The sequence below is a fragment of the Megascapheus bottae genome, chromosome 3 (genome assembly GCF_031878675.1).
Source record: "Megascapheus bottae isolate mThoBot1 chromosome 3, mThoBot2.hap1, whole genome shotgun sequence".
Taxonomy (NCBI): domain Eukaryota; kingdom Metazoa; phylum Chordata; class Mammalia; order Rodentia; family Geomyidae; genus Megascapheus; species Megascapheus bottae.
Window position 1 is genome coordinate 19,468,655 of NC_143511.1, and position 24,484 is coordinate 19,493,138.

The 24,484-nt window shown below is 38.2% G+C and overlaps 1 protein-coding gene across 1 annotated transcript in view; it reads right to left on the reverse strand.

Moving 5' to 3' along the window:
- The window catches only part of LOC150065030 (proprotein convertase subtilisin/kexin type 5), a 279,024-nt gene that overhangs the window by 36,344 nt on the left and 218,196 nt on the right, over positions 1 to 24,484 (reverse strand). The window contains exon 10 of the mRNA XM_090329624.1: positions 23,003 to 23,106. Within this exon, the coding sequence (XP_090185750.1) occupies positions 23,003 to 23,106 (104 nt within the window). The remainder of the gene's footprint in view (positions 1 to 23,002; positions 23,107 to 24,484) is intronic.

The following is a 24,484-nucleotide window of genomic DNA, read 5'->3' on the forward strand; positions in this document are numbered from 1 at the left end:
CACACTATGGCTTAAAACTCACTGTATTCTATGCTATGGTCTTATACTATTCTGAAATCAACCTCCTCACCAGACATTTTGCTTTCCCAAATTTCCTCTGATACAGCTACAAGTCAGAGGTTAGACTTTCTGTCTCAATGCTTTTGCTCATGCTGAGTCCTTGGCCTGATATTCCTACATTTTTCCTTTCTACAGAGTCAAACCCTACTCTTTAAAGTTCCTTAGGGACTAGTTGCTTGATTTTCCCCTTCCTTAAGTATCCTGTGGCCAATATAAAGATCAAGAGATTTATGGAAATTCAGGCATCTGTGAAGGTTCCTCCTTTGCTCTTCTAGACTATTTTGTCAACTTATTTGTTCTGCCCACCCATCCACCCATCTGTTCATCCATCCATCTATCCATTCACCCATCTGTCTATCCATCCACCCATCTGTCTATCCATCCATCCAGTCACCCATTCATGCATCATCTTTGAATTCCCCTTAGGCTCTAGGTGCTGCATTAGACACTGTACTGTTGGTCTGTGTTGTCAGCTGAACTGCCAAGTAAGTATATCTGTAAGTATGTATCTCTATATTCAAACTCTTCTATAAATTGCTAGATGGCAGGAAATGGGTTTTCTATTTTTTATAGCTTTTGTGAATTTATGTGCAAGGAAACACAGAGACATTATAGGGACATTGTGCTAGGATTCAGTAATGGCTCTGTTTATATTACCTGATGATCATATAATTCTTAACAACAAAATAAAATACGTGGTCCACCATTTCCTTAATGTGGGTCTTTTACTAAGTTCATATATATTCCAGGTGAGAAGATTGGAGTAAAGAGATACGCAAATGCAAAGGGTCATTATTTTATAGGCACATAGCTAGGCCAAGCACACTAAATAAACAAAAGTAAACTTACTTGGTTATAGAAAGATGCATAGAGGATTTTTTATTCATGTATGCTTCTTCAAGTTTTATTATTCATCATTTTTCTTTTAAAAATGTTTTCTTGATTAAAAATTAATGTAAGTCCATTTTAATATCTTATAATATATTCAGAAAGGAATATAGGAACAAAATCACTGATAAAACCTAGTAAATAAATCATAAAACCTAATAACCTCTCCGAACAATTTTGTGTAATTTGTTTTAGTTATATAATAGTATGTAAGGATGTTACAAAGACATAGTGGGACCCTCCTCATAATCTGGAAGAAAAATTAAATTTGAGCTATGAGAAGGGAAAGGAGAAAAAGAGAGAAAAGTTGGAAAACACAGTGGTCAGGTAAACTAAGCGTTAGTGCTCCAGAGTGAGGTGACTATAGCTCACATTAAGTTATTATAGACTTTATACAGAAATGGAAAAGAGGAAGTCAAAAGCTTTATATATACAAAGAAATGATAGGACATTGATCAAGATATATTCATACACTGCTTTGTTAAACAGCAACTCCTTGTACAATTACTTAAAGATCATAAAATGTATTTTTAAAAATGATAGATGGGAAAACTACCCTGATTTGACTGTGACACATCACACACACACACAAACACACACACACAAACACACATATACACACGCACACACGCACACACACATACAAAGCACACCATAAACATGTATAATTATTACATGCTAATTGAGAAAAATTTAAAAAGTTAAAGTAAAGTTGAACTTTAGCAAACAAAATTGTGGAGACCTTATGTTACCATTCTGTGCTGCATATGTATGTATTTTTTTCAGTCTTCATTTCATCATAACTCATGCACCATGCATATTCAATGGTATATTCTTTCCTTGGATTAACTGAAATGTTCCTCCAGCATGAAATTTCCACAGTTATTACACAGGACCTTTGACTTTTGCTCAATGTTCATACTCTCGACGATGTCAAGTGGGATTAGCTAGTACAGTCCAAACTACCATTTTATTCCAGTTTAGGGGAATAAGATGAAAGATTATTTGGCATGTATGTGGAGGGTGTAGAGAAAGGAGAGCTCTGGGCAGACTCAAAGCAGTTGCTTACCTGAGCTCAGGTACATTTTGGTCTGTTTCTACTCTAAACTTTCCCCAGTAACTGTTGAAACACCACGAGGACATAATGAACAAAAATTATCATTAAATGCAACCAACACTACATGCCTATGAAGCAACCACTTGAGGTAATAGAAAATCACTCTGAGTCTTTATGAAAGCCATAAAAATATTTCCTTTGCCAATTCAATTCCTACCCTCAAAGGACAAGCTCTTTTTAGGAAAAGAGGTTGAGAATTTCAACTACCAATGGGCAGGTGAAGAGACAAGATTTATCTCATTACTTAATGAGGAAACTGGATTAGATAATAAAGGTCATTGAGTCAATGATGGAGACTTTTAGTATTTTTCAAAAGGTAAAATTGTAGTGATAATGACATGCAGCTTACCAAAAACATATATTCAATTTTTTCCCTTTGTGGCTGTCAGTATACTAACTATGTAGTTTGAGTGATAGTTATGTCACATGATGAATGTATTGGACATATAAGCTCCTTCAACTGTGTGGTAAATAGAAGAAATAACATTTAACAGTTTGGAGAGTAATAATTATTTTTTATATAATAGAAAATTTTCATACACATGTAAGTAGGCCAGCAAGCAAGACCTCACAATTATGGACATTCATTCATTTTGTACAGGAAGTATAGCTAGCTTTTCTTTTCTGGGGGGTAGGAGCAGGGGAGGGGGGGAACTGGAGGTTGAACCCTCCACTCTACCATTTGGGTCTGGGCCACTCTGCCAGTCTCACTAGCATTTATTTCAAGTGATCCAAAGACTATCTTGCTTGAAACCCTCAAAGATGGATAAGAGACTGCAGGAAAATAGGTAATGCTTTCTGGCAGGTGTGTTTCCATTATCTGATGAGACCAGAAATGCTGAGAAGCTAATTGCAAAGTGTACGACAACGTTATCACTCAGTTTGAAAGCAGATATGGTTAATTTAGGAAACAGCTTTAGCTAGGAGGCCCAATAAACTCTGTTCTAAAGAAAAGCTAGAAAGCTCAGCAAGAAGCAAAAATGAGAAGTTTTTGAACACAAGAAGCTTTAACCAGAGAAATTTGGGAACTTTTATCTTTTTTAGTGGATTATTCTCACTAGAGTCAGCTATTTCAATTGTTTTTCTTTGTTAACTATCATATTGAGTGAATATATCATGACTCCAAAATAACTATTAGTAATCAAGGAGTTGATTGGTTGAAAACAAGAGTAAGTTTTGGGGGTTCCTGAAGTGAATGAGCCTCTTTCTGCTACCAGCTGTCAGATGCACAAAATATTATGCAGTATGCAATGAGAAATGAGGGCAACACAACAGCTCTCCACAAGCAATCGGGAGAATGTTAAAATTCTGCCTGTGATGGACAAAAAGTGACAGTAGTTCATGAATGAATATTTAATGTGAAAGCCATCTTCCATGGAGGAAATGTCTGACTCTTCCTCGTCAGTGACCAGGTTGGCTCAGGACTATCCTGATGTTAAGGTCACATGTCCTGGGTGATTTCTCATTTTTGAACATACTAGGGATTGGCTGCTCTATGTGAAATTAAGAGAGAAATGTGAAGCTCTAAAGGAGAACCCATATGGTTGTTCTTTTTTTGCCTCCTACATTGATGATTTCGGAGATAGGGTCTCACTTTACTATTTCCTAGGCTGGCCTGTGATCCTTCTATTCCTGTTTCTTTGTATTGCTGACCATTGATTGTGCTTCTGAAGTAGCTGAGATGGATTCTCAAGAACATATTTTTGTCCAGGTTGGACTTGAGCCACATAATCCCTTCAAGGGTAGTTTCCCATGTAGCCTGGATTACATACTTGAGATACTCCATCAGCCAGCCCTGTTACAGCATTTTTTTTCTTTTGGGAGGGGGGTCATGGGGCTTGAACTCAGCCTGGCAACTGTACCTGAGCTCTTCAGTTCAAGGCTACTGCCCTACCCTTGAGCCAAGCCCCACTTCCCATTTTCTAGAAGTTAATTGGAGATATGAGTCTTAGGTCCTTTTGTGCCCAGGCTGGCTTTGAACCTTAATCCGCAGATCTCAGCCTCCTGAGTAGCTAGGATTACAGGCATGAGCCACTTCGTCCAGCCCTGCTACAGCATTTAAGATCAATAACATAGTAACAGAGGGTGGATAATTACCTAGAACCTATATGTGCATGTGTCAAAATGCAGCAACAATAGCTAACAGGTTTGATGTTGTGATTGTTCAAGTATTGATTCCAATATAATTTTGAGCAATAGATTGGCATCCTTACTGGGAAAAATCCAAAACTGTAAGTTTTTGAATGATGATATCATGCCACATGAGGTAGTTTTCATGTTTGGTTTCATGGAACAGGTTGTGCTCAAAATGATAAAGAACTAAAATACAGTATACAATACTGTACAAAATTACCATTAGGTTATTTGGAATGCATCAATGAATTGGACCACATCTCATTGTGCATATTCAAGAAGTCCAAAGCACTTCTGTCCCCAAGGATAAGGTATACACGGCATGAATAAACTAATAATTGACTCAGTTATTATACTACTAGGCTGGTTTTTGCAGCATTTATTCAGTATTTAACATATGCCTACACTGAAGCTTCAAAAGAAACTGAAAATAATTTATGTCGCAGTCAATTAAAAGGTGTGAGAACAAATAACTTGATGACCCAATAGAAGGCAATTAGAGGCACCAAAGTGGGTGATTATATTAAATCTAAATGAATTTCAAAAGAGGTAAAACACTATTAGCTTGGTGCAGGTGGCTTGCACCTGTAATCCTAGTTTCTTGGGAGGCTGAGATTTGAGGAATATTGTTCAAAACCAGCCTGGGCCAGGAAGAACTCTAAGACTGATCTCCAATTAAGTATACACACATACACAATGTAAGATGTAAGACACCATTTAAAATGGAAAGGACGCTGATGATGTTAGCCAAGTTAGATTATGTTGGCCTAGTCAGATAATTGTATCACATAAACTGAGTGGGAAGTGGTATTTGGCTTGAAGTTTGATGCATTTAATCTTTAGTTATATGCACATGCAGACACAGAGAACATATTCCAAGGGCCAGGACTATGCCTCCTTACATAGTCAATGAGGCCATCATATTGTGGTTTTCTTTTCTATATAGGGTCTCACCCTTTTTTCCAGGCTGGTGGTCAGACTAGGATCATCCTACCTCTGTCTCTTGAGAGGCTGGGATTATATGCATAAACCACCATGCTCAGTTATTTAGGTCATTGTTGCAATTTAAACCATGGGAATGGGGACGTGGTTAGCAGAACACAGGGAAAATGGGAAGTACCACAGGAAAACAGGGAGTTCGTCAGAGTTGGGGGAGAAATGAAGAACAACCACGACTGTTGCAAGTCACCCACTACCAAACAAGTTGTTGTCATTCTACCTATGAATAGACGACCAGAATAAGGTAGCTATCTGAGTTCCAGGCTGGAGGGAGGCTGCTGGATATGCAGGTGGTCAGAAATCTGCATTAGAGATCAAAGAGCTGTCTGCAGCTGTGGTTGTCCTGGTACCTTTGGGCTCTTTGATCCATGGTGTGTAGAACCACCTGCTCTGAAATAGCTGCTCCGAACAGGGGTCTGAGCTGCCTGTTCCTGTTCATCAGACTGGGAAAAATGTGTGGGGCAGAAGAAAAGCATACCAGCAGGGAGAGCCTGGGTTCCTATGCTAAGCACCATATACCTGTGCAAAAGAGCAAAATATGAAAACTGATGATGCATGTGCCTTGAAAGAAAGAACAGGAAGACAGCAGACCCGTGTTAAATTGACATTCCCATGACCGTCCTTTCTCCTCTTGCCTTCCTCCTCTTCTTCTCTGACATCGCCGAATCCCTGTCCTTTTCCAGATTTGCATGCAGAGGACAGGTGACCTTCACAGAGACAGAATCAGAACAACAGTCACCACACTTTGCTCTGCAAAATGCAGACTCCTTTGGGATAGGAAAATAGAGCAACTGACACATGTCCTCTGCTCTGTGGATTTGTTTTGATTTTCCCCTTGCTTTTCCTAAAATCCCAGGCTTGAGCAACAACTCCTGCCAGATCCAAACGTGCCACCAGCCATCACCAGAACTACTGACAGCTTACATTTGGAAAGTTTCCAGATACATGGCTGTCTGTCTGCTGGGGCTGTACTTCAAAGCTCCTCTTGGGAAAGGTTTGTTGAGCAGCTGCTGGTAACCAAACAGGCTCATCATTACCAAGACAAAGAAGCGAGAGTTCAGAAAATACTGCTCTTAAACACATAGGATGCATAACATTACTCATGTATGCAAACACAACTTATTACAGGTGCATATGATATGATGTATTTATTATTGGTTTGTGGTGTAGAATTAAAACAAGAAAGAGATCTACCTGTTTTCTCTCAAAGGCCTCTTTTCTGTAAGGAAAGGGCAAAATGCTGAATTATTTTCTTCTTTCTCATGGCTAATCCTCATTTACTTTCTCCCAATGACTTTTGGAGAGAAAGTCATTTGCTTCTGGTAATTGAAAAATTTTATGGACACAGGGAGCAAAACTACTTTGCCAGCTTGGGAAGAGTTAGTTTTGTCACTTTAGGACATCTCCAGTTCACAGGCTTGCTTGTTTTTAGAAAACAAGATTGTCTAGACAAAGATGAGGACAAGATGAAACAAAATGTACTATGAGGGTCTCTGATCAAGAGCAAGTTATGACTTGGACTAACCATGTACCAGTCCCATAGTCTGAATCTTTCTGGTGTAAAAAAGTCTCACTAACACAGTGAGATTTGGTGGCTGATATTCCTATTTGTGGACTATTCTCATATTGTTTTCAGACCATTTCTTCTTCAAATTCCCCATCTTTTGGGTTTTCCTATTGAATTCTCATAAAAGAAAAAGAAAAAGAAAGAAAAACTAGTTGACGTGTAACTTAAATGAGTGCATTTTCACTCAGTGGTTAAAGTGGCTTAGAAAGTCTCAGTTACACCATCCATCCACAGATCGATTCACTGGCTCAGCTGGTGCTTGCCCGATACTCAGCTATTTATAGGAGATAATCATAAAGTACAAATAAGAAATGATGGCTGCAGGGGATGCCATAATCTCATCAGGAGAAAAGCTACTTCGTGTCCTTTTGAGGTTCAAATACATGTTAGAATTCTCATGAACATTTTCATTCATTCACATAAAGCGCAAATAACTTCATGATTAAGAGTGCTTCTTAAGCTGGGTTTTGGGGACCGGGGGTTCACACCTGTAATCCTACCTACTCAGGAGGCTGATTCCTGAGAATCATAGTTCGAATCCAGCTTGGCCAGAGCAACCTGTGAGACTGTCATCTCTAATTAACCACCAAAAAATCTGGAAGTGAAGCACGGATCAAGTGGTAGGGTGGTAGCCTTGAACATAAGGTCCTGAGTTCAAATCCCAATACATACACACACACACACACACACACACACACACACACACACACACACACACGACAAGTGCTCCTTATAATTGTAAGAAATTTGAGTTGGAAAGAACAGTAGAATTAAGGGCATAAGAAGGAAGAGAAAGAAGGGTGGAAGGAGGGAATGAAAGAGAGAGATGGGTTAAGAGTGGGGGCAAAGACATGTGCTTGGGAGATCTAGAACATGTAATTCTAGAGGAAGAATGAAGCCTTAGACCCTGACAAAAGGACATGGGTGGAAGTTTCAAATCTGTTTCAGAGGAGGAGGTAGAGTCAGGTTTGGGGGAGGTTGCAGAAGGAAAGAGGCTGTATGGGGAATTTTTAGTTATGAAAGGAAAGATAGGATCAAAACAAGAGAATTACTCTCTCAGAAGTTTAACAGGCAATTTGAAATAGTGTCATAGTTCAATGGGCAGGCAAGAGAATGAGGTGTAGCAAGATGCTTTGTAACCAAAAAGGGATGAGATAGGGTACAATTCTCATAAATTCCTCCTCACACTGTAGAAAAGCCAAGCTCAAGCCATGATTGTTTTCAGTTCTGCTAAGAATGGGACTTCATTAGCACCATTCCAACACATAGGGGGGAGTTAGTTGATTGATAAGAAGGATGAATGAAGTAAGTGGTTCTCCAAGAAGCAGGTACATTAGCCAGCCAGGGCTTGTTGAAGCAGTCTGCTCAGTCCTATTGTACTGTTTCTGAAGGTGCAGTAATGTTTTTACCAAGTTTTCAGGCAGTAGTAAGCTTGCTGATCTTGGGAAGGCACTTTAAAGATCACTCAGCAAGGGTGGCCTCTGTCGTGGAGAATACTGGTTAATAAACAGAACATCTCCACCATAAGGCATACACATTTGTGGGCACGATCCTCAAATGTCCTTTCTTTCATGCCAGGAACAACCGAGATGAGAGTTGGCAGTGTATTACATGATGGTGATGTCTTTTTAAGAGGACTATCCCAAACATTTTTGCTTGTTTTCCAAAAAAAATCATGTAGTAGAATTTTTAAATAAATCTATGAATACAGTGCTTCTTCCTTTGCAAGCACAGGTTGGCCCAGATGTGGCCTGTAGTAAATTCCATACATGGTCAGGACAGTAACAGACTTTGAATTCAGGTAAAAACTTGTACTGTACTCAGCATACAAACACAAATAGATACTCATACGAAGAAGTAGGTACCCTGGAGTAACTATTTTCTAATTCTACTGCCTTGAAGACAGAATCATTTCTTACATCAAACACGTTATCTAAACATAACAAGCAGAGATGACCTTCTAAATGGAAGGTAGAAATAGTGTTTTGCACATGTATTTTATTTCACCAGTATTTAAGGATTTTTTTTTCATTTTATTGGTGTTTTGTTAAAATAGCATGCTATTTATCACGATTTTTGCAACAGAAAAAGAATAGTTTTGTGGCCATTTGTATAAATTGAGTGTGGTGATCCATGCTCCATGCTCTGTGATCCTAGCACCCAGGAGGCTTAAGCAGGAAGATCAAATTCAAGACCAATTGGGCACATTTTTGAGACCCTGTCACAAAATATTAAAAGAGAGAGAGAGCGGGGGCGCGGTGGCTCATGCCTGTAATCTCAGGAGGCTGAGATCTGAGGATCACGGCTCAAAGTCAAGCCGGGCACAAAAGAACCCGAGACTCTTATCTCCAATTAACCTCAAGAAAACAAGAAGTGGGGCTTGGCTCAAGGGTAGGGTGGTAGCCTTAAGCTGAAGAGCTCATGGATAGCACCGAGTTCAAGCCCCATGACCCACCAAAAAAAACCCCAAAAACCAAAAACAAGAGAGAGAGAGAGAGAGAGAGAGAGAGAGAGAGAGAGAGAGAGAGAGAGAGAGAGAGAGAGAGAGAGAGACAGAGACAGACAGAGAGAGAGACAGAGAGAGAGACAGAGACAGAGACAGAGACAGAGAGAGAGAGACAGAGAGAGAGAAGGAAAAACAGTAAGATGGGCTCTAGTGGTTCATGTTTGTAATCTGAGCTACTCAGGAGCCTGGGGCCTATAGAGTACAGTTCAAAGCCAGCCTGGGTAAGAAAGTGTATGAGACTCTTATCTCTCTTAATTAACCACCAATAAGCCAGTAGTGGAGCGATGGCTCAAGTGGTAGAGCTACCATGAGCAAAAATAGCTCAGGGATATTAATCCCTAGGATCAGACAGACCCCCTCCCCAGCCACACACACACACACACAATACACACACAACACAGAGTCCCTAGCCCCACTCAATGAACAAACAAATGGACTCCTCATACAAAATCAGAGGGACTGCAATTCAAGTCTTCAGAATCTCTCCTTTAAATAATTACTCACTGATCACCAATATCTATAAGTTGCATAGTATTTCATTTAACTAAGGTATTCAAGGCACTTCTATCCTCAGAATCTGTGCAAGCCAACAGCATAAAACCTTTTCTTTCTCTTCCTTCAAAACTCATAAAAATATGTTTAGAAAAAGAAAGTGTAACATCTGGTCTATAGCACTTTCCCCCTCTCTGACTGAGAAATGACTTTATTCCACCATTCCTATCAATGAATTTCCTCTGGATGTGGAGACAGTTGTATGAAAAAGAGACATTATATTATATCGATACTGGAGTCAGATTTTTATTAGAACTAACCAGACTCACTCAGATAGAAATAGGATGAGGAGTGCTAAAGAAACAACTTCCCCTGTGTTACTGTCCCCCAGAGATCACTATACCTTTCTACTGACTCAAGGATGATTGGAAAATTTGGGGGTGTACCAGCCCTCTTGGTATCACACTGGAAATGAAGCCTGTTGAAACCATTACTGGGATGTAAGAGCAGTTTAATTGCTCTGAAATACTGTAGGCTAGCAAGATGTGAAAGTCTGAATGGAGCCTCGAAGGGGGTGGGAGAGAGTCTGAAGCTATGGATTTCACAGGAAATGTGTCTAGATGGATTGTTCAAAGTGATCGCCTGCAGTGCTGGCTGTAGGGGCCTTAGGAAGCCAATGGAGAGGACCAGCAAAGGATTAAGTTTCAGGGTTTCTTTTTGAATCTTGGGATCTGGTTTACATTAAGGGCATCTGCAGCAACAGATCTCTGTGCATTCTTGAAAGGGATGGGCTAAACTATCTCTTCACTCATATCTTGGTTTGAAAATATATAACTGTGCATGGGTCCTGATAGAGGTCCCACAGTGCTCAATGCCTAGTTCCATTCTCATGGCACTGATGGAGACAAAGATGCTTCTGTCTGAGATGGGAACACAGAATCCTCAGCCCCAACCCACATGCAGTCTGTCCATCCTTATCAGTAGATAAGAAGATCAGTAAGAAGCACAGCTTGACTACAGTCATAGAACGCTTTAAACCACACCTTTCCACCCCTGCTCTGTGCTCGCATACTCTGCATGCCACTATTTATAAAGATTCTACCCCACAAATGGGGGTCTTCTCCTGTTAGGACCCACACAAAATAATCATACACTTAAAAGTCATTCAGTATCGTTCATGTTTTGTTGTATAAAAAACATAAATGTTGAATATATGCCAGGATATTTAAGCAATTGCTCATGTTCATTTGAAATTATGAGGTTGTTTTTTGTTCATGATCATCTTGAGAACTAGAAAGACAGACAAAAGAAACACCCAGTCATTGATGCCAGTCAGTCTGGAAATAATAAGTTACTTGGTTAATGAAGGAATAGATTCTGTGAATATCAGCATAGAAGCAAATGGCGAAGTTACAGGTGAATGCAATCATCTCTGGATGGATCTGCTTTAGAGCTAACCTTTGACAAGTGTCTTTGACAATTTGGGGAAAATCCAACAAAATTCCATAAGAGCACAAATCTGACAGATAGGATGGATTAGAGAAAGGTACAACTGATTTTTAGAGTTCATGTATTTAACTCCAGCTACATAGTCAAGCTGACCTCAAATTCACAAACTACCTGCCTCAGTCTAGTACAGGTATATACTGCCATAGTCGCTGCCACTTTCTTTCTCTTTGATTTTAGGGTAGACATGATCATACATGAGTGCATGTGGCTTGGTTTGCAGATCTCAGGTTTGATTTCAGATCCCATTTTAGCCATCATCTTGGTTCACTTGTGCAAGTTAACACAGAACTGGTGCAATCCGCTGTGTCCGTCCTGTTAAAAGCTCATATACATTTCCCACAAATTCAATGGTAGGCATCTGGAGCTCAATGAGCGTTTTCTAAGCAGCACAACATTGCAATTCGCTGTGGATCAAAGCTGGATACATGCTTGCTGCCTGTGTTGGCTCTACAAACATTTCTGAGGGTAAAGCATGAAAAGAAGCAAATTCGTTCCAGACAAAACCTCTTCTACTTTCTATGTAGAAGGCATCTACATTGCCACCTTCCATGGATTAGAAACAGCAATGCACCTCCTAAAACGATTAACAATTCTTTCTTTTTACTTTTTATTGTCAGGGTAATGTATAGAGGGGTTACAGTTACATTCACCAGATAGTGGGTGCATTACTTCTCACACATTGATAGTTATCTTCTCATGTTTTGGCTCCATTTCCCTCTCCCCAACCCCTCCCAATCATCTTGTTCCCCCCCCACCATGATTGACAATTCTGGATTGTTTCCATGACTGAGAAAAATTACATCAATGTGAAAATGTTGAATACACAAGTCATTGTAAACCCCAAAGTTCTTGTCATTCTGCCTGCCCCATGAACTTATAGCAACTGAAGATGAGAACTAGACTTATGTTACTTATTTCTTTTTCTTTTTTCTAGCTGAATTTCAAGAAATGTGAGTTTGAACTCTTAGTTAAGGAAGCATTTTGGCAACTCTTAATATGAGCAAGAATTATTTTCTTAATTCTTTCCAAACTCATGTGGCAAACCCAGGGCCTACAAATCTGTATTAAAAACCTAGACATCACAAGTTAAGGGGTTTTCTGAAATTTGTGGTAACAAACAACAATAAGACTTGTTGAAAGAAATCTGGAAAGCCTTCTCAAAGCACAATTTTGCCATGACATTTTTTAAGATGCAATTCTTCCTTTTGCCTGAGACCAATTAAAAAGCCACCTCAAAAAGTCTCTCTCTCTCTCCCTCTCTCTTTCTCTCTCTCTCTCTCTCTCTCTCTCTCTCTCTCTCTCTCTCTCTCTCTCTCTCTCTCTCTCACTCAAAGATGGTTATATATCCCAACTCTATAACTCTCATCATTCAGAGGAAGGCCAAGAGAAGATAACCAATTTTTCTGAATGTTAGATTCCTTAAGGTCAAAACTGCATACTAAGATAGAATAAAATGATCATTGCAGGAGGATTTTATCCATTTCAACAAGTCAATTTGTTACATTCTTGCCATTTTATAGGCCTATCTACAGGACCAATGGATTCATACAGTCAATTTAAGAAATATTCATTTAGGAAATTCTTTCTGACATTAGACTAGCTACTAGAATTAGGATGCTTGAAAGTCATTACTATTATCAAAGTCCCCTTTTCAAACCACTACAGTGCCTTTAAAAGTATTTCAAATCATATAGAAATTCTGGACTCCAGGAATCAAGTAGCTTCACTTTCCGTTTCCTTTAAATTGCTTTCCTTATCACACTGAGTCTGCCTTATTTCATGCACTCTGGGCCCTGTCTTCCACCCTTTGCCTTCTAGTGCAGCTTTTATGACAACTCTTACTCCCTGCCATAATTCTCAGACCTCCAGGAAACAAAAACCACAGTCTGCTCTATTTGCCTGAAAACTCAAGACGCTGTTTAAAGTTAATGCTGGTTCCCAATTGTTGATAACTACAATGTTTTTAGGCATATTTTACTCTGTCCTAGTACTAATTCAGATTATGTATACAACATTAATACAAGCCATGATGATAAGCAAATGATGCCTTCATTTTAACCCAGTTGAATTCATTTGTAGAGTGAGATCTGTCTGTATATATATAAAAAAAGAGATCTCCAATAAGAACTCAATGTAGACTCAATGAAAATCACTGAAAATATGACAAAAAAGACAAGAATGGCAATAAAAAATAAGAATCCAAATTAGAGAAAACAGTCACAAAGACGAGAGACACGTGACTACAAAGTAGTAAGTTTCATACTTCAAAGTAATGCTAGGGCTAGTACCACTTCTAAGACATATGTATCACTTTACTGGTCAAAGCTCTTTGCACATGTTCAATTTTATTACACAGAAACTGGACAGACCAATAACTAAACATGTTAGACAAGAGCCATGCAAGGTGTATAGCTGTCTAAGTGAATTTTGGTCATGAAAACTTGCTAAATTATTTACATTGTCCTTTGCTTTGCTCACTACACCCTACCTATCACAGTCTTCTTTCTTTCTTTGAACAAGTTCTCTGTATACTGTTAGCCTCGTAAGAAATAGTCTTTGACTGGAAATCTGGATCATTCCCTATTCTCCAGAGCTTCTGTTAAAATGAGTTTTTTCCCCCGTCTAATATTTTTTTAAAAAATATTATTTGTCTGCACAAAGACTCGCACATGATGAATCAGAGCAGTATTACTGAACATAATCCCAAACTGGAAACAAGAACATCATTCTTGAAAATGTGAGGGAATAAGTGGAATACTACTTAGCAATGAAAAGGAATAAAGTTCTCACATAACTCAAAAGAATAAGTGTATCTAAAAATACTAATAAAGAAGTCAGACTCAAACATTTCTACTTATAGAAGTCTCCACAAAAAGAAATACCCGCAATCTAATCTTCAGTGATGAAAACTAGACCAGTTACCTGGGTGTAGTGGCTCACACCTATAATCTTAGCTACACAGGAGGCTGAGATCTGAGGATCTCAAGCCAGCCCAGGTCCTAAAGAACTCGAGACTCTTATCTCCAAATAACCATTAGAAATCTGGAAGTGGGGATGTGGGTCAAGGGATAGGGCATTAGCCTTGAGCTAAAGAGCTCAGGGACAATGCCCAGGCCCAGATTTCAAGCCCCATGAGTGATCAAAGTGGGGGAAAAAAAGTAAAATAGATCAGTGGTTCCTTCTGAGAATATAGATAAGGGAATAGGATGGGAAAATAAAGATCTTGTTAATTATAAAACAATTTACCTCTTGATGGAGTAGTCATGACTACATTAGGGTATTCTGAAAAATGCACCAAACTGAGCACTTAAATTAAAATGGTGCTTTTCATTGGATGCCAAGTTGTAAAATAGGTGAAGCATGTATGGAAATGATCAGGTACACTGTTCACTTGTTTATAAAACTGATGCAATCCCAGGTTGAAGATAGAGCCCATCCATGCTCTGAACCACTATGAGTTTTTGTTTTAAATTAATAATAAACTTTAAGGAAATGACTGTTGAATTCCAAAACAGTCTCTGAAAGAGAATGTACGTGAGCCTATACTGACATTAAGGATGCCTTGGCATAAATCCTTTAAAATCTTATTTTGGAACTGGATTTAAAATCCAATCATCAATGGTACAAAGAAATCCATTTTATTACTTTCTAGTCACAACATACTTTTAGGCAAAAACATATTGGCTCTGTCTGATAACCCTCTACAAATTGCTGGGCTTACTGCTTAATGACTTTTGCCTTTGTCTAAAATATGAAGTGTCATCAGAAAATTCCAAGATTTGCTACTCTTAAAGAGAATCAAACTCAGGTGCTGAGAGAAGAATTTTAAAACTGAGTACTTCAGAGGTAGCCAGGGAAGGTGGGTTAATAGAAAGAGCTGGAAGAATGGTTCACCTTCCAACCTGTCATCCTGACTACAGGGAAGGTATAGCTAAAGACAGAATGGACAAGTGGGGGACCCTACTTTAAAAAAATGGTTATAACAACAAGGATGTATGACTCAAGTGGTGGAGTGCTTGCAAAGATTTGGGAGGTCATGAGTTCAAAATCCCAGTATCACTAAAGAAAAAGAAATTCCTGAGGGATGGTATATATTAATTACAAAAATGTTAAGATATTGGTAGGGTGTAATATTTTCAGATTTCAGATACAGGCTGAATCCAAAGTAGTATTTAAACATTGGCAAACAAAATTCAAGTGTAGGTGTGTGACAATCATTGATATGATTAGATATGATTTGTTTGGCGACATATTAGTTTCCATTTTACTATAAAGTCCTTTATATATCTTTCTAGCTCATTTAAGGCTATATAATAAATTTGCAACCCCTAAACAACCTTCTCACTCACAACATTGTTCTATATTTTTATTTTTATTTCAGAGAATAGAAAAACACAGTTTTGTACTTTTATTCTTATTTCAGAGAATAGAATATATATATATATATGTATATATATATGTATACTTTTAAAGCCAGGTGCGGTGGCACACCCCTGTAATCCTAGCTACTCAGGAGGCTGAGATCTGAGGACCAGAGTTCAAAGCTAGCCTGGGCACTAAAAAGTCCATGAGATTCTTAACTCCAATTAATCACCAGAAGTGGCACTGTGGCTCAAGGGGTAAGGCAGTAGCCTTAAGAAGAAGAGTTCAGGGACAGTGCCCAGGCACAGAGTTCAAATCCCATGGACAACCAAAAAAAGTATATATATATATATTCACAAACATATTTTTAATATTCTTTTTAAAAAATTTTGATAGTATTGGGGTTGAACGCAGGGCCTTAAACTCTCAGCTTATTTATTCACTTCATTCAGTTGGTGCTCTATCACTTGAGCCACACCTCCATTTCATTTTTTTTTGTTGGTGATTATGGAGTTCACTGACTTTTCTGCCCATGCTGGTTTTGAACTATGTTCTTATAGATCCCAGCCTCCTGAGTAGCTGCAATTACCACACAGGCATCAGTGTTTAAGGCTATTTTTGTATGGTATATTCCATTTTCAAAGCACTTCTCATCCAACTCAGCCTCTTCATTATATTTGATATCAGCTATCAATGTTCTGCAAAAACAATGATACAAACCCTTGGCTTTGTTGGCTTTCCCAAAGGCCATAAATAATGTCACTGAGTTTGTCAGCTAGTGAGAAAACCAGAAAACCATTCCCATAATCCTCTCCAATCAACTCATCATGTCTAGTTTAGTTACATTAGGTAAAGAGTACACCCATTCACTTGCATTTTGGGGACAGGATTTGCAAAGGTTAGACAAGGGCTCTACCATTGAGTCATACCTCCGGTCTGACTATGTGAATCTAACAAATATTACATTACTTATTTTTTTAAGTGCAAGACCAGCTGGGGAAAGCAGAATTTGTGGACAATGCTGTTAAAAATCCCATATTTGATGGGCATGAATTGAACATGGTGGTAGGATTAGTAAACACTTTGGAAATGATGCAAAAATTAAAGATGTTTTCAGAAATCAATCCTTAGATAAAGAATAGAGGTAAAATCCTTAAATCATATCTGATTCTCCCCACTGTCTTGTTAGGTAGATGGGCTAGAAGTTTATATATATGTATAGATATATACATAAATATATATACATTGCTCAATGAACGTAAAGAGTGCAAAAGTTAAGTCAATAAGGTGAATATAAATTCACAGACCATAATAGTAGACATCATAACATCTTGAGAAAAAAAATCAGGTGGCATTTCCATTAAGCGTTCCCCTTTATCGGGAAGATTTGAATATATGTATCTCTCTACCTCTATCCAAGTAGTCATTGCCATATTTTTCTAGATACACTGAGAAAGGAACCAAATAACAGATTTTAATCACATCTCTAATACTAACCAGATAAAAAAGTGTTATTTATCCATCATTAGGTAACTTATATCACAGCAACCAACAGTGATTTTACATACTAGATGGCAGGGCTGGAATATTATTTAAACAGTGAAATAACACAGTAAAACAAAAACTTGTCTTTTCAAATGACACCATGTTAGAAACTACTACATATCCTTCAAACAAAGAACCCAATTCAAAACTATTCATTTTAATTTCACACACGGCCTGCTTAACAATTTCGACACTTGACATTCTTTTAAATAAGTGTTATACGCTGAAAACAAGACAGGTAGGGATTTAAAAGTATATTGGAACATTTTCAAAGTACTAGCCTTACCGGTGGAGATGAGCAGATGGCAAATGAATGTCATAAATGGTATTAAAAGTTGAGGCCTTTGTGACTACGCAGTCATGTTAGACTGTCCATTGTTTTGTAAACAGAAATTAAAAAAAAAACTAGTAGTTGAGTTGTGGACAAGGCAGAGTGCTGGAGGAGGGGCTAGCAACATGCTGTAGACAAAGAACAAGAAACTTACATAGTCTGGGAGGACAGTGATACAGAAGATGTGGTAAATTCTCTCATTTAGTTGTCTTTTTTATAAAAAAATTTTCAATGACTTTTTTTCATTCTTTCACCTACTAAAGATGACAGAAGTTCCTAGTTTATTATCTGATGTCTATTCCTTCTCCTAGATGTAAGAGACTTGAACTGTATACATTCATATAAATATAATACGTAACCTGTGATGAAAAGCTGGAACAGCAGCAAGCACATATCCCATAATAATCCCAGCTGCACAATCAAACCAGAGCTTAGAGTGCAGGGCAAGGAATCAGGCTGTACAGCCTGGGAACTGGGCTGGGAACATGGAGGATATGCTATCCTTTGATTAAAGTCTTGGAAGGGAGGAAGCCAACGCTAACTTCTCCCTGAAATAATGGAAGCCATTGCCTAGAATTTGCACATCTTCTTTCCTACATATACTGGTATATGACCATATTTTAAACACACAATGCCATGGTGCTCCAGCACTGCTTTCCACATTCAGAGTGCACTTGAACATATAATGGGCTCAGGAAAGACTTACAAACTGAGAAATACTGAGACATCAATGAATTAAATTCCCTGAAGAAAATTACCCAGATGGCAAAAGCACTCAATTCTATAGCTGTCTGGTACAGCTGAAGGAGCACAGAAAGAATTAAAAAGAATAGAGAAGATAAAACCAAACAAAACTGAAAACATTTCTCAGAAAGAGGGAAGGGAGGGAAACAAGGGCGAGAAGAAATAATCTTGATAAAAATCCCAGATAGAAGCCAGGTGTGATGGCTCAGAATGCTGAAATCTGAGGATCGAGGTTCAAAGCCAACCCGGGCACTAAAGAATGTGAGACTCTTACCTCCAATTAATCATTAAGAAACAGGAATTGGGGCTATGATTCCAGGGGTAGGGCAGTAGCCTTGAGCTGAATAGCTCATGGCAGTGCCAGGCCCTGAGTTCAAGCCCCATGACCAACAAAACAAATCAAAACAAAACAAACAAGAAAAAAAAAAACCTCAGATAGTGTAATGTCAAATACATCTGGCATTGAAAACATTGGACAGTAGCAAAATACTGGAATTTGGATTTTAATTCTGCATTGGCAAAATTTAACATCTGCTTATCATGTCTAAAACAAATAATTTTCCTACTCCCTTTCACAATTTCAGGAAGATTCTTATTGTGTATTTATTCCTTTTATTTTTTAAAAGGAATTTGTCTCTGGGAAGTTGTGAAGTCAAATCATGCCACCTGACATTTAGCTATAATACTGTATTCACAAGACGAATAAGGCAAATTAAATGAATAAGGTAAGTCCATGGGTGTGTATTTCTTGGCTAATGTTCAAATCTGAAAAACTACTCTATCGTAGAAGATGTTTTAATTATACCAAGAGATTGTTGTTGTCATAAACACAGCAGCAGGGTAGAATAAAAATGTTACAAAGCATAAGAATGTTGACTTTAGCCCATATAAAGAGTGATTGTTGTCCTTAATGTCCTGTTATCTCTCATCTCTTTTGCTGTCCCTTGGTTATCTCATATTACAGTATTTTACCTTGTTATCTGATATACTGTATATATGTTTATTTGGTTATTTGAAATATGATAGGGAAGGGGGGAAAACAAAATGAGGGGTGGGTGTGGAGGGAAGGAAATGGGGACCAAGACATGAGAAAGGGTATTAATGTTTGTGAAGTAATGCACATATTATCTGGTGAATATAATGTAACCCTTTTATTAATTACAATACAAATATATGAAAAAAATACAAAAAAGAATGTTGACTTTAGCTTCCTTCTTTAAGGCATTCCTCACTCTGAGTTAACTGCTCTATGGCAGCCATCTACAGAGAATAAAGGGAATAGACTGGAAAAATCAGCTGGCACGCAACTCAAGGAAACACAGAGATGACCTGGCAGAGTCTCATGCTTTAATGTTGTATCTATCTCCTTGGCTGAATAATAACCTGTCCCTTGGGCTGCTGTAATTGGAGGGAATCTCTTTGTATTCCAAACGTATAACATGCTTGGGTTGAGTGTGGGTGAAGTCTGGCTTCCAGAGACCTTCACATGTCTCTACTTCATATCTCATCTAGCTCTGCTCATACCTATATAGAGGTATATGGCATGGGGTATGCCTAAAGAAATGTAGGAAAGTACTGTAAATGAATTTGACTGCTATTCACTCAAGGCATTGGCTTTTCCAAAGACTATTAAGTCTACTGAAGCCCAATCTGTGAACAGAATAGATTGGTACTCTTGAGTGGTTTCTATTTCCCTAATGAGAAAGAAATTCTGACACACATAATGTCCCCATCATGAAGAGTTATGTATTGAGAAATTTGTGAAATTGCTCTTATAAAAAAAATTCTGGGGGCAGAGTGGCTCACACCTGTAATCCTAGTTATTCAGGAGGCTGAGATCTGAGGATCAAGGTTCAAAGCCAGCCAAGGCACCAAAGTCCCTGAGACTCTTATCGTCAATTAACCACCAGAAAACAGGAAGTGGCTCTGTGGCTCAAGGAATAGGGCAGTAGCCTTGAAGTGAAGAGATCAGGAACAATGCCCAGAACCAGAGTTCAACCGCTTCCACCCAAAAAAAAAAATGTGGCTGGGAGTTTGGTCAAGTGGTAAAGTGCTTGCCTAGCATGCACAAAGATTCGGGTTTGATCCCTTGGTACCAAATACATAGAAAAAAGCCAGAAGTGGTGCTGTGGCTCAAGTGGTTGAACTCTAGCTTTTAGAAAATCCAAGAACAGTGCTCAGTGCTCAGGTCTCAAGGTCAAGCCCAGGAATGGCAAAAAAAAAAATCACCACTCTTTAAGCCCTCGTTCACTATGGGACCCCAAAGCACAGGTGTTTTCAAATTCATGTTACGAGTGCATTTTACTCAGTATTAAGACTGAGCGGTGAGACACAGTGAGCGCTATTGTTGCCAAAGGCTTCCATTGGCAGGCAATTTCCATTTCCTTCTAAGGGGAAGTGCACCCTTGGATTCCTGCATAGTTAGGCCTGCAAAAGCCATCTGACCTAACTTCAGGGACAAGTCCTTCCTGAGCTCTTATTGCACAAACCATCTCAAAAACATGAGCTCCTTTTTGTTCTTTTATTATTTATTTCACAAAAAGCCCAGTTTTTTTTTCCTAGTGCTGATGTCCTGAATTTTGTTTTCCCAAAGCACATGCATTCTCCTGCGAGTTTCAGAACGATCACTTTTAAGCGTGGGACACCTGGGAAGGGATGGTAATGTTTAGAGTAAGGAAGAAAAGAACTCTTATTTTTTTAAATATCCATCTTATTATTATTATTATGTTTGGAAGAAATATAGGGCAGACCATCAACAAAATTACAAAACAATTCCACTGGGAGAGCAGGCTGTTCAGAGTAACTCATCTGTGAAAAAGTGAACTTTAATTGTTACTCTTGGCAGCCGTCTAAGAGAAGAGTGAAATATTATACTACATATTGCCACGTGCAATAGTAAAATACGATTTCCTCCATGCCAGAAGCCGTGCACAGTCCCCCTCAGATTTAGGCTTGAGTCTGGTGATTTCGTCTAAATCCTCTTGATTCCCCTCTCTCCAAAAGCAACAGAGGTTTTCAAAAGAGCTGCGTTTTTTTTTATTAGAACCATTTGCTCTTTTTCAGTTGCCAAAAAGGAGTAAGTAAAACGAAAACTTTTATTTGTGTTAAAGTTGATTCATCAGCTTCAGGGAGGTCAATGTACTTAGTCTATGAACCTTTCACTAAGAAGTTCAATCCAGCCTTGAACAAGCCAAGGTTATATGGTCAGTCCTTGCAGTCCCCAAAGCCTTGTGGATTTTTATCGTCCGAGTTTTGCTGGAATTGGAAGCTAACTGAAATAAAATATACATATGGGACATCGTCTGGATTGTTTTTGAGGTACTGATATGTTAAATAATTTTGATGCAGCCCACATAATTGCAATGTGGGAAATGACTGTCTGCATTTAGGATTAGGGGTTCCCGTAGGTATTTCAAACTTTTCAGATTAAAAATACTCATTGAACATGACTGCATTATATAGCAGAGAAAAGCTTTTCAGTAACGTATAGAAAAGGTGACTGGTAATACTGTAAAGCAAAGGGATAGTATTCTTTGCCTAAAGAATCAAGGAAAGTCTTCAGTGAACAAATGTAAATCCAAGAGTGATTATGTGGTGAGGGCTGTCTGAGATGTAAATTCTGGTAAGCAAGACTAGATGACAAGCTATTTGCAAATAACCTTTAGGTATATATTCTTGGGCTGGGGGCATGGCTCAAGTAGTATAGTACCTGCTTAGTAAACACAGAGCTGAGTTCAAACCCCATTCCCATCAAATATATATACACATATATGTTCATGTATACATATATATATATACACTCACAAAGAAGCACATGCATTGCATACACACAGTGGCATGATATATACATATACTGCATATAACTCCCAAAAGCTATATTAACATCAAATGTATATCATATGTACTTAAATGTTTTTAAGCACCTAAAATGTTTACCCTGGGGCAATAAGGTCCCCTAAATCATCTTCATTATCAATTAATGGATTAAAATCTAGGTTTATATAAGTTGAGTAAAACATATTAATCTTTTGAATGCTATATATAAAATATTAATAACAACTTTTTACATAATTACTTTCTTTTTATTACAACATATATCATCTGTGGCAATAAACATAATGGCTACTGTTAATAATACCACTGGAGAGATATAGGATCTGTATCAGTCCTGGGAAAAAATTTCCAGCATGTATTCTATGTTGTGTATAAAGACTCACATTACAAAACTTCACAAGAACTTTTGGTTTGCACACAATATTCTAGGAAGTATGTCTGTTTCTTTGTGTAACTTTAGAAACAATATTTACAGAATGCTATACTCAATTAAACCATATCCATCTATACCTGTTTATAAATACATATAAGTTATTATTTAAGTAGAAATAATCACTATAGGAGGTGAGGAATTCTAAAATACATGGCCATAAATACCACTGAGATAAGCAATAACAGCAACCAAGTAACAAATTAGGAGTCCCTATCGGCTGACTATTCTTAGAGGTTGGGTTATCTTTATTCTTTAAAAAAAAGGATCTTATTTTTTGGGAAGCCAAAGAAATCTGCTGTGATACATACTGTTTTAGTTTCAAAAAAGTATCCATCTGTCTTAAGCTTTACGGCAAGCTCATGTGTGAGCATACACTTTCAGGTTGCATTTGAGAGGTTTGGTTTCCTGTTCCCCATTGGAAATGGGAGAAAAAGAAAAACAAAAATCTTTTGCCTGTGACAGAATAGGAAAGAAGTTCTCACCCTTAAAACCAGCAGCATTGGTTTTCCAGTCATTAGCGTTCAAATGTCCCGCACGGGAAGTCCTGACAATAACATGCTGTACGTCTCTCCAGGTCAGAAACGGACTGGGGAAAGACAAGGTAAGAATCATTGTACCAAAAAAAAGAAAAAAGATGGGGGAAGCAGAGAGTCACAAGCAAATCAAAAAGCAAAATCAAAATGGCAAAGTATTAAAAACAAAGGGTCAGAGATTTGGGTTTGGGATTAACCAAATTCCAGATGCTGCTCTCGTTCTCAACATGGGCAAATGATATCTGTCTCTGGGACACAGAAAACAGAAACCTCTAAATTGAAGAAATCACATATTGGAAGTTGTTGGAATTTTCTTTCCTTTTTCTTTTAAGGGTGAGGATTTCTAGTTTCCTTAACAAAATGACTTCTCACTGTCCTTTGTGTAAAGGTTTGCATCATCCTTGGAACCTAACAGTACACTACAGTCAGAATGGAAGTTCTCCTCTTGAATCACATAACTAGGCAATGAGCATGCAATGTACCAACCCATAAAGCGATGTTATTTAGCCTTTTTCATAGGATATGGGAAAAATTCAACTGAAACCAAGCCCCCATCTTGCGTGCTCTTTAAGGTACACATCTCGAAGTTGTTCTAAGGCACAGAGATTAGCCTTGGTTTGTGGTGAGTAGTTGTGATACTAAATTCTTGTATCCCTACCCTAGTTCTAGTGATTTGTTAGCACTGAAGAGCACAAGGTAACAGCTGACCAGGATACACCTTATAAATCCCAATGCGCACACACACACACACACACACACACACACACACACACACTTTGGTTCTCTCTTAAAGAACAGATGTTGTAGAAGGTATTTGTATCATTGCATGCATGTGAAGCTCCTTGAGATTTAATAAGAATTATAATAACAATTACCACATTATCCATATAGTCAATTTTTCTTTTTTTTCCTCATTGACCACCTCCAGTTCAGGGTCTTGGTGCTATCCTTTATCTTTTTGATTCAAGGATGGCACTCTACCACTTGAGACACAGGTCCACTTCCCATTTTGTTGTTGGTCATTGGAGATAACAGATTAATGGGCTTTTCTGCTGGAGGTGGCTTTGAACCACAATCCTCAGATGTGAGCCACCAGTGCCTGACTTTCCTGCCTTATTTTAGAGCTATTTATAGGATGGAAAACACATTTCAGAAAGAAAGAGATAAATTCCTATTTTATCTTTTTTCCCCTTGGTATGAATGTGTATTAGATTCAGAGCCTGTGGTTGTTAGGCATAGACTCTACCACATGAGACACTTTGCCTTAGTTTACTTTTTAGATAAAGTTGAGTACTCTCCAACCACAATCCTACCTCTACCCTTTTAGTAGCTGGGAGTACAGGTATATGCCACTACATAGAGAAAGAAATCATTTTAATTACAGTTAATCTGGAATGGGGAAGTAGAGGCAGTGTTTCATATGACGTGACA